Source organism: Pterocles gutturalis, unplaced genomic scaffold (genome assembly GCF_000699245.1).
Source record: "Pterocles gutturalis isolate BGI_N339 unplaced genomic scaffold, ASM69924v1 scaffold11886, whole genome shotgun sequence".
NCBI lineage: Eukaryota > Metazoa > Chordata > Aves > Pterocliformes > Pteroclidae > Pterocles > Pterocles gutturalis.
In genome coordinates, this window is record NW_010100456.1 from 7,505 (window position 1) to 18,756 (window position 11,252).

General features: G+C 41.8%; 1 protein-coding gene across 1 annotated transcript in view; it reads right to left on the bottom strand.

The window, feature by feature from the left end:
* Nucleotides 1–453: 453 nt before the first annotated feature.
* LOC104466499 (alpha-actinin-1-like) overlaps nucleotides 454–11,252 on the bottom strand; it is a 23,452-nt gene continuing 12,653 nt past the window's right edge. Inside the window, 7 exon segments of the mRNA XM_010079933.1 lie at nucleotides 454–1,346; nucleotides 3,170–3,328; nucleotides 4,826–4,891; nucleotides 7,361–7,507; nucleotides 8,416–8,595; nucleotides 9,422–9,556; nucleotides 10,296–10,478. Coding sequence (XP_010078235.1) covers nucleotides 1,188–1,346; nucleotides 3,170–3,328; nucleotides 4,826–4,891; nucleotides 7,361–7,507; nucleotides 8,416–8,595; nucleotides 9,422–9,556; nucleotides 10,296–10,478 — 1,029 coding nt within the window. The 3' untranslated portion in view covers nucleotides 454–1,187.

An 11,252-nucleotide genomic window follows, 5' to 3' on the forward strand; every position in this document is an offset into this window, starting at 1 on the left:
AGTCCAATATAAAAATGATCTTGAAGGCTCTGGAAAAAATTATCATGTCAGAAGATGTGGTATCAAGAGCAGTGAGATATTCAATGCTGAGCGTGGAACAGTGGAGGAATTTTTCCACAGATGGTTAAAGATACAGTGGTTGCTTGATTGCACAGGTCTAGTCACTAATTCTGTGCTGGTTTTCAAAGAATAACAAGAATACTGTTTCTAGAGATGTGAGTGTATTGGGCATGGTTAAAAATTTATATGACATTAATTTATAGTAGTAAGAAAGCTGTGAAAATTCCAACATCATTCAACAAGAATGAAAAGGTTAAGGGGGAAAGGAAGCTTACCTTTAAAGTACTGTAACTTAAATTTTAAAAACATTAATTTTGGATTCTCTTCATCATGTTTGTGGCTTCAACTTAATAGGATTAAACAATTTTACTATACAAATGAATAAAGTCTAGATTTGTTATCACAAGAAATTTTTAATATGGTTTGTGACAAGCAATATCAAAGTTATCAACTCTCAAGCTTCATGTTCTGAAACCAGACAACTCTCAGCAACAAAAAAGTTGTGCACTGATAAACATAGGAGGCATATTGTATTTTTTAATTAAATATGAAAACATGAGCTGTGTACATTATTTTTTCCCTAGAAAACACAGCAATTTCAAAAGTTTATCATAAAATATTTTCATGAAATGAGTGAACCAGCAAACACATGCACTTGTGTGCCTTCCCCCCTCCCAAGATAAACGTGATAAAAGAGACATACGCAAATGTAAAAGTTAACAGAACAAGTGGCGTTGTGGTGTTGTTTGGTTTTTTTTCTAAAGGATGGAATGTAACATTGTGCTTGACTTTCTATGTCACAACAAAAAATATTTGGTGCAATATTTTAACATTTTCTTTTTAAGTTTCAATCTGGTGGAGAAAAATACCTTTTTCTATAATAAAATATGTCTGTTCTTTTTAAAACTTAACTTTTTTGCACAAAATAACTTTGTAAACTGTCATTTCAAGGGCAAGGTAGGTGGTGCCATGTCAATGTCCTCCCCCCCACTTAAAAATGTGATCTGTTATCTGAAGCAAAACAGGGAAACACAAAAAAGAGCGGAGCAGAGGCTGCTTTGCAAAGAGAAAGAAGGGCGTGTAGGACGGGGGAGAGGGGAGGGAGCGTGTGGTGGGACAGAAAAAAGTTAAAGGTCACTTTCGCCATAGAGTGCCGTGGAGAAGGACATGTAGTCCAGGGCACCGGGTACAGCATCACGGCCATTGTAGGGTGCCATTCTAGCAATGCAATATTCGGCCTGATCAGGAGGCAGTTCCCGCCGTAATTCATCCACAGTGATGTAGTTCTGCAATGAGGACAAACAATAAGGCGATTGTTATTTTCAGAAAACTGACCTTCCTCAGAGGCACAACCACCCCCTGGACCCCCAGAGAAGCAGACAACAGTCAAAGACAGGACCCCAACTACTAGACTGGTACCGTACACCTGCACAGGGAGCTCTCTGCGCATATGCCTTGGGAGGAAATGCAGCCACTCCCTACCATTTGGACAAGAAAATGGTTTTTACAATGAAGAGAAAGATTGTTTTTGCAGGAGAGATGCTAGCACACCTAAAGAAAAGACCTGGAGGCAAGTAAGGTAAGTTGTTAGTGTAAGACTCTGCCTTCCCTTTGGCAATGGAGGTCCTGTTGAAAGCAAATGGGAGGAAGCAGAAATTTCATTTGGATCCTGTCCCTCACTGCCAGGAGGTAACAGCTGCTTGTGCTGGTTGGGAGTTGCCATTCCCTCTCTTCAGAGCAAGGAAAGGAACCATCCCCGCTCGCTCTGGTTGGTGGCACCAATGCAGACAGACATAAGCAAACACTCTGTATTTGTATTGCTTCCACAGTTCCCCCAACAATCCTTGCCTTTCACAGCAGACATTTTTAATAAGCAAGCAAAACCTCTTATGTAAATTCAGCTTCCGGAGACTCATTGAGCTGAGGTAGCTTGGCTTCTCTCCATGCAGTAACAGTAGCTGCCTGTTTGCTAACCAGTATGTTGTCTTTAGCCAAGTGACTCATGGGCATTTGCAGTCTGAATAATGGTTCAGGTTTCACACCATCTCTCTCCTGTGACTTTTTATTCTTTTTTTCCCCTCCTGCCTTTCAGTTTAATGACTGGAGTAAGAGGAGTTTTTCTTCATAATGAAATACTGTCTGATTCATGTTTTAGTCACTAGAGCATATTAAACACTGACAAGTATATTTACTGTACTGTACAGAGTAAACCAGTTAATAAGTAATACTGCATCCAGAATTACCGATTTATTCAGTGATTAGCTTATCTGAATAATGTGCTATTTTCAGTACTTGAAAGACAATAGGACTGGCTTCAGTAGGGCAGATGCCTAAAGGATGGGTATTGTGGGTTTCTTCATTACAGATTATGAAAAGCTTATTAGTGAAACGTGGGAACCGGTACTGGATTTAAGGGTAACTCATTGCAATCTGAGAAATGGTATCTCACATTTCAAGTGCGATTAATAAAATCATCAGCAAATATATTGGTGTCACATGTACATATTATTTGTTCAATTACATAAAAGATTAGTAGGGATTGTTACAGAAGAAAAATAGATTACATAATTTTTTTTTTTTACCAGCTGGTTCCACTGATGATGCAAATTTAGAAAATTAATATTTTTAGTATAATCCTGTAAGTTTTCCTACTTTTGACCAATTTCTATGATTAAAAGATGCTCCTCTTGCAGATACAGCATATCCTCAATGAAAACCTACTATTGATTGTATAGCAACACGTGTTATCTCAGAAAGATCATCTGAAGTTTACAGCTGTCAGTAATTAATAGTTTTTCAAGACTAATCAAGAACCATCTGTTGAATTTGTTCATACATTTTAAAATAACAAATCACAACCAAGCTCTTAATTAAATTAAGAGTGGGCAGCATAGTTCTGACTGACAGCTAAACAGGACTTTCAAGTGCCTTGGCAAGCTGCTCATTAACCCACACTTCAGCCTTGCACTCCTCCAGCACTGCACAGTGTTCCTGTGAAAATATCCTCCATGCTAGAGAGGGCTTCCCTCGACACTTTCTCTTGGAGACAAGAGATAAAAAGGAAAGCAGGAGCAATGCAGATGCAGGAAAGGAAGGTGTGGAGCCTCACCTTATCTCCAGCCAGTATCTTGAAGGAAGCCATAACCTGGTCAGCAGTATCTGTATCTGCTGTTTCCCGGGACATGAAGTCGATGAAGGCCTGGAATGTCACTACACCCAAGCGGTTAGGGTCAACAATGCTCATGATGCGGGCAAACTCTGCCTCTCCCTGGAGAACAAGAGAGTCACGTAAGCCTGGACATTTGGGCAGCAGCACTATGAAAGCAGGGAGAAACTGTTCAGCAGCATATCTCATAGCTAGAAAAACAAAGCCAAATAGAAACCACTTGTTTTTTTTTAACAAGGATATTCTTTTTTAGCTTGCTGTTATGTACAAATGCTTCCCACTCATTTGTCCTTTGGAATAAAATATTCTCAGCTGTGCCCTAGGATAGCATCAAGCTCCATCTAGCTCTAGGACAATGCTCCTATGAGGGAACAATATCACACAGACTTCAGGGGAAGACACAAGTTTCTCTGTAATACATGTTGTGCTAGATGTCTGTAGCAATATTTGAAGATCTGCATTCCTCAAATCCTTTTACTTTCATTTACTAAAAGAGAACTTTTACAGTTCTCTTCAGCTGCCAGAACAGAAACCACCAGAAGAAATGTCTCTGGGGTCTTTAATAGTATTTGGTTCGTGTTAACTAGACAGGCTTTGGAAAGAAGGACTTATATATCTGGAGTGTCCCAGGGAATTAGACTTTACAGGGAAGATCCCACAGAGAAGTTTGCTACAGAAGTCAAAACCTTGTAGTGTAGTTTGCTGCATTTTTTTTTTTCATATAAAGAGAAGATCACCTGTTCTCATCTCTGAATCTCCTTCCTGGGTAAGGAGGAGGGGAGAGCAGAGCTGAGTCTTCTGGTAACAGGCTCTTCTAATACACCTAAAACAGTATACCTTCAAGAGTAATTAAGGTATCTAATAAAATGTTATTGCGGCTTGGCACACCACACTAAAGAGTCTGTATTTATACTGGGCTGATGAGTAAGATGAATAAACACTGCTTTGTCTGACATCAGGAGCAAAGATACTGAGAGTACAGCTGAATATTTTTGCACTCTGCTCTCCTCCTGCCCTTTGATGAGCATCAGTCTTCAAGGAAGCTCTTCCTATTAGTTATTGTGCCTCTCAGGGTGCCACGTGTTGCTGTTCTGAATATGCAGGTATTCTGGTGAGGGAAAAGCTACAGAGAGGATGATGGGAACTTGAACCTACTTACATGTACAGGAAGAGAGATGTGAAATAAATGGTAGGAATGAGAGGAGCAGCATTTGAGTGTATTCAGAAATCAGGTCATGTATACTTCCAGATGAGTTCAATTCACATTTTGGGCTGTGGAGGTTGTGTGCACTGTGCAGAGTGCAGGTACCAGTATGAGGAAGTTTATTGTTTCTTCCACTTGTAGCTACACAGTTTGATAAATGTAAGTCTCATTGGAAATACACAGGAATTAGACAATGATTTCCATTTTTTTACCTTCAGCTACTGCAGTGAGACAAGAATTTTACATGTACAACTAATACTGGATCTAACATCCATTGATGATAATTCTGGAAAATAAGGCTGTGTTTACCTTGATTCACTACACATTCTCCCTTTATTTTTGAAGGTGCCTACAAGAATCACTGTGATCAGGAGTGACAGAGGGCTCTACATTACCATATTGTAACCCATGGAGATAAGGCAGGCTCGGAAATCTTCACAATCCATCATACCAGTCTTCTTCTACAGGGGATGATGCAAAGATGGAAAAAGCCAAGAGAGAAAAAGGAGACCAGTCCAGGGAGAAATGAACCCACAGCAGACATTACAAAGAATGAGTTTCAGGGGGAAGAAGATGGAAGGAAGGATTTACAGGACAATGAAAAACAATAGAGAAAAGATAGTTTGTGAAACCATGAAGAAACAAAGGTGGTTTTGGGATAGTTTACAAAACAAGGAATATATCGATGATGAAAAAAAGGAATGAAGATATCAAGCACGACAGATTGAGAGATGGACAAGAAAAGGAGTGGTAAGTGACACAGAAGTAAATGGAAAAGTTTGAAGACATAAAAGGAATTTTCCCAAGACAAACAATTAGTGAATTAAGAAGGAATAGATACCAAAGTACATTTAGAGAGGAAGTAGTATAGAAAAGTAATGTATATATAGTCAAACACAAGAACAACAATGACAGATGGATTAAGACGAACAAGAAAAGAAAGGGAAAAACTGTTATTTTTCACAGTTTAACATCTGTCTGTGTTCACCACTAGCATTCAGTACCTGTGCATCGTTTCCAATATCGTAACCCAAGCTGATGAGACAGGCTTTGAATTCCTCAGGGCCAAGTGTGCCGGAGTGGTCCTGGTTATGCGGTGTGCCAGGCAGCAGGACATGCAGTGCCAGTGGGGTGATGGTGTAGGGCAGAAGGAAGGGAGACACAGAGGAGATCAAAGAGAGGTGGAAGGACAACAAACAGGTGCACCATGCAGTGGGTGAGGAGAGAGGCAGAGGAAGAATGACATGCAGAAAGACAGGGAAGAAAAATAAAAAGTGCACAACATTAGATATCACAATGACATTTCAGGATGTGCTAAAAATGCTCTTGGAACAGTTCCTTCTCAGAGAGCTTGTCACATCTTGAGAGCATTTGAATGACAAAACCAGTTGATGCTCAGAAGCCTCAAGATCTCAATCTCCCAAGTGAATTACTTGCATCACTACTTGTTATCCATAGTGCCAGAAGCCCTGTGTTTCACTAGTAACCCAGAGTGCAGGTAAGCAGGCAGAGGCAGTGGGAAGCATTGCCTTAATCTTCTAGTTAAAAGTCCCACTAAAGGAGTAGGTGAGGGCAGGTACGTTTGGCAACACACCCAAGGAAGCTTAGCTGTCAGGGCATCCCAGGAACAAACAAGGAAAAACAGCTGAAGCTCAGGGGAGCAGTGTTATTGCTGTATTTATGAGACCTGCACGTGAGGTGGAGCTTTGACTGGCAAAGCTATTTCAAGTGTTCAGCTCTGCAAACAGCACTGCGGTACAGCGCAGCACAACACAGCTTGGCAGCTGCTCTTCCCTTTGCTCATCCCCCACTCCCCCAGTGTTTGGATGTACCCATCAAGCTACCACAGGAACTGAGAATCCCCATCCACCCTGCAGAATTTTATCTTGGGACAGCCCCCAAGCACTGAAGAGCCCCGGCCCGACGCCACCTTCTCTGAGCAGACCAAGGAAGATACAGACAGGATGGTGGGGCCAATTTCAAGTTACTTTCCTCAAAAATCAGCTTTTAAAATCAGTGTTAAGCCTTCATAAATCAAACACACCGTTGAAGATGGGAAAACCACGTTCTCTTTGCATTATCATTCAGACTACTGTGGAGAAAGGGGCAAATGATATGAAGGTCAAAATATAAAATCTACAGGACTTTATGGGTCTCTCTGCTAAGAAAAGAAGCCATGGTTTTTGTTTTTCTTAGGCAGCTAGAGAAAGGCTGAAATAGCCCATGTTCAGCAATGTGAAAGTGTTGCCAGTCTCTGAGGGTAGGCTGCAGCCTTTTCTCTGGAGACCTTTCAAACAGTCTTGCTGGTGCAGCAAGTGGTGGAGGCTCACTTACTATCTCTGCAGGCTGCTCATGGATTTCCAGATGACACTGAAGGGGTTGATAATGAGCCAGTTTCAGGCTTGGGCTACTGTCTCTGCTTCCCTGCATGACACCTTTGTGATTCAGATTGTAGAAGGAAGAGCTGCAGACAGGTTGGCAAGTTGAGAGTAGGAGGATTTCCTTTAAGGAATTCCTTTCTTATTGCACCTATTAGTGCCTTGGCATGTATTTCCACAGTAAGGCAAGGCAGGCTTTACCTCAGGGTTTATCTATGTCATGCAATATGTATGGTGTATATAGATCCTCCTGTTTGCTCCATACAAGAGCAATACCGGTTTCTTCAGTACAAGTTTATGTGATGGTATGTCATAGTGCAGGACAGCTGCTCCAAAGAATCTGATCAATTTCCCGTGAAAATATACTTTGCCTCCCAGCCTAATGATCACTTAGCAGTCTTCACAGGAATGACTGCTGCACAGGAGTGGCATTTTTGAGAATGAAACATCTTCTATTGATCTAGTTTTATCACAGTGACTGTTTGTTTTTTACTGCACTGCAGTCTACATGGAAGCCTGTGGCTTACCAAGCTGCAGTCAGCACTGACTTACCCTGTCAAAATGGTTGAAAGAAGCCCGGAACTCGTTCATCTGTTCCTGGCTGATTCCTTTGGCATCACGGGTCAGAATCTGGTTTTCCACTTCATTGATGGTTCTAGCAATTGTTGTTAGTAATTGCTCCCAGCCCACTCGGATATGCTGGAAAAAAAGAGGACAGGACAATTTTCAAATTAAATAGTAGCTATTCTGCCTCTGGGACCAGTGGATTGAATGTGCCACTTGTTGCAAATTAAATGATCCTGGTGGCCAAGGTAGGAGAAGTCCGTTTGCTCAGAAAAGTTTCCTTCTTATCTGCTGTGTGAGCCAACCAGACATTTAAAATGTGAATTTTGACTGAAAAAAATATTGAAGAGGCCAATTCCTGATCTTCAGAAAGTTGTGGTCCTATCACAAGGTTCCTTTGCCTTTTCAGATCAACATATTGGGGGCCTTTAACACAAATGAAAATCAAATCTAGTGCTTCTAGGACTTAGGCAAAAAACTCTCCTTACCAAGAAAATAAATAAACCACAGTCCTTGGAAGACACTGGTGCTCCACAGCCTCTGCTGTTGGTTAATGGAGAGCTGGCCAGAAACCAAAAGACAAGTTTCAAAGCCTGCCTGTGTTCTGCTAGACTCATGTTGAACTCAGATTGCTTTTAAGAAACCTCATGTTGTCAACAGAAAGCCAGACTCTGACTTTAAAAAGCTTTTGTTGGACTTTTTTCTTGTTCTGCCAGGCTGTGGCAGCTCAAAATCACCAGCACTTCCCCGGGCTTTCTAATCCCAGCTGCCACAATCAGGTGGCAGGACAAATGAGACCAAGCAATACTGTTGATCTCATTCAGGTTATTTGTATTGTCTATATTTGGAAGTACATTGGAATGGGTTGGCATAAAGTATAGCAAGGCAAAAAAAGAAATTCAGTGACATGTTGTTGCATGCTTGGCCACATTGTCAAGCTCTCCATTTTCCTGAGAGCCATGACATGTTGCCAGAGCTAGATGTGGCTGATGCTAACTGGCCACAGCAGATGAGGCTGGCTGATCTGCTGCCGAAACTCTTACCTCCATGGTGTAGTTGGTGCGCTTGTTGTCAAAGATAAGCGCTTCCTGGATCTGTTGGTGGTCTCCTTCCAACTGGTCAATCTTTGGTTTGTAATTCACAATGCTTTTCTCATACTGCCGCAAGTGGTTGAGCTGGTCCTCCAGAGTCCCATGCATCTCTATTGAAATGCGGCCAATCTCCTACATTAGCAAAGCCAAAGGAGTTAGACCCGATTGGAAGGAAAAGCCTCAACATGCTTGACATTTATTGCAGCTATACGCTCACACAGGATGATTCAATAAAAATATGTCATGAAGCAGTTACTTTAAATGAGCTGACAGTGTCAGAAAAAACTTTAGCAGAGCGCTGAACATTCTCCAAGTGAGGAGAGTCACATGAGATGTGTCTAATACAAGAATACAAAGAAAAAAAAAAAGGAAACTGCAGTCCATAAGCTAGTAATGTACACCAAGCCAGATCTTTTTCTGATATACTGTCTGCCACTAACTTAGTCCCTTCATACATATTTCTCTAATTGCTCTTTTCTTGAAAGCTTCTGCCATCAGTAAGTTTCATATTTTTCCATATTAATCAACTCCAACTTGTTTAACTGAAATCTCACCTAAAGAGAGATCTTCCTTACAAATGTCTCCTCTGCTGATGTTTGATACGCTCATTGTATTTATTTTGTCATGTGCATCAAGAACATCGCTATGAAAGCAGTTACACAAAATATGCTCCTGATGTAGGGTCTTTAACTTGCTGCATATAAACACAATTCTATTAAAATACCAGTGTTCCCCATTTTAAGTCATATTTATCTCTGTACTAAAGAGTTAGGGGAAAAAAAATATGAGCACTTCAGTAACCAATAGCAGTCTTAGATTTTCCATATTTTCTATGGAAGTTTCTCTTGCTGTGACCTGAGGGAAGACTGACTGACAGCGGTCAAGAAAGACCAAGGATAAGAATATCAGTGATGACCACAGAGGAAAACGGACTGTTTCAAAGTGAGCAAAGCACTACCTCCATCTTGGTCTGGATCCAGGGTCCAATGACATTGGCCTGTGCACCAAACTGTTTACGAAGTCGTTCATTTTGCTGCTGGCGAGCATGTTCTTCCATCAGGGCTTGATCCCTTCTGGGAACCAGTTGCCGCACCTACAGCAAAGGGTAACAAAGTGTGCAGTTTATACATACAAAGGCACGTGCACAGTAAATGTAGAAGTTGCTGCAAGGAAGGGAGGAGTGGGTGTTTGCACTGAAAACAAGCAGTCATACAGTTTAGGACGTGGTGGGAAGGCTCATGGAATATGAATCCTATCTGCTGTAGGATGCATGCTGCAAACCCATCTCAGGCCATGGAAGACCAGAAGAAGCTTCCATTCACTACTTGGGTTTTTAGTGGCTCATGTTAACTGAATTGCAGGACCCTGTTCAGATCTCACTTTGGTGATCTTGTTTGGTAGTAAGAACCATCAGCACAGCTGGTATGGAGAGTAGCTGCTCTTTTAGGATTACAGCAAGGGAATGCTACTTGGCTACAGAGATAAAGCATCTGAAGGGTTGAACAGTTAAAAAGGATACTGACTCACATGCCGTACTTGCTGGCTTGTCAGGTCAGCTGAGGACTGAAAACCTCAAAGCTCTTAACTTAGCATCTTTCATTATGAAAACAGCAAGTAAAAGGGATCTGACACCCCTTAGGCATTTATATGAAAGACCTCTTCCACTTCCCAAGCACATGGCAATTGAGCCAAAAACAAATGACAAAAAAAAAGAAAAGCCAATCAGTAAGCATGAGAGGGTAACTGCAGAGTAAATAATCCACTTCCTGGGGCCCCAGTGACTGAGCAGCGGCATCCTCCCACACTAACTTGCGAGGCTGGAAAGAACTCACATGTTCCCATTTGCCATTGATCTCATGTGGGGTGATTGTAGTGTAAGGATTCGTTCCTGCCATGTTGACATGGTATGTCTGGACAATCTTTGAGACTTCATTGTGGATTCCTAGAATGGCCTGTCGTTCCTTGTCGGCATCTGGCAAAGTGGCTTTGAACTGTTCATGGGCTGTGGTCAATCCCTGCAGAAGGAAGGCAGCAGCAAAGGGAAGGTAAGAGCATTAGTCACTGAATAGCATCTTCAGCAAATGTATCCCTGCAGAAGTGCATGCAAAAGCTTACATATTCCCAGGATACAAAGCAGGCTACTCTAATAAACTTTTCAGGTTCTCTTGGCATCACTGAACAGGCTGTTTTAAGTAGTTAAATGATGCGAAGTCTCATTTTCCCTCTGTTTCTGTCCCAAGTTGACCAGTGACAGAGACCACATCCCAAAAAATGGTGAAATAACTGTGTCTCATAATTTACTATTTCTCCAACACTGCTCAGTGACTGCCTGCCAGCCCCTTTGTGAAAAAGATCTGACTACTAGCATTACTTTAAAGCTGCAAATTACTACTGCAAATGCACCATGTTTTTTCTTCTCCCACTAGGTATGTACTAGTTCTACACCTAAGACAACTCCAGATGAATGAGTCACAGTCAGTCTGATCAGAGTCATTTAGAACTGGGTGAAGGTCTTCCAGCCAACAGCAAACTCGCACAGGAAAGATATGCTCCCGCTGATGAAAAAAGCTTCTTTTCCCTGAACACAACAGGCCCTTTCTGTTCCCCGTCTTGCTGCAGTGCCCCAACTGTGCTCCAAGGACCGATGGCAGGGGCATGCTTCCTGGTAGTTTGGGACAGCTGACAAGCCAGTTGGTCCTGGCTCATCTCCCACTGCTTCTACAGGCCTTTAAGGTACTTCATCCCAGAAGCCTGGAAGATCAAGTCTAGGGAAGCAAACGCAGGGAAAG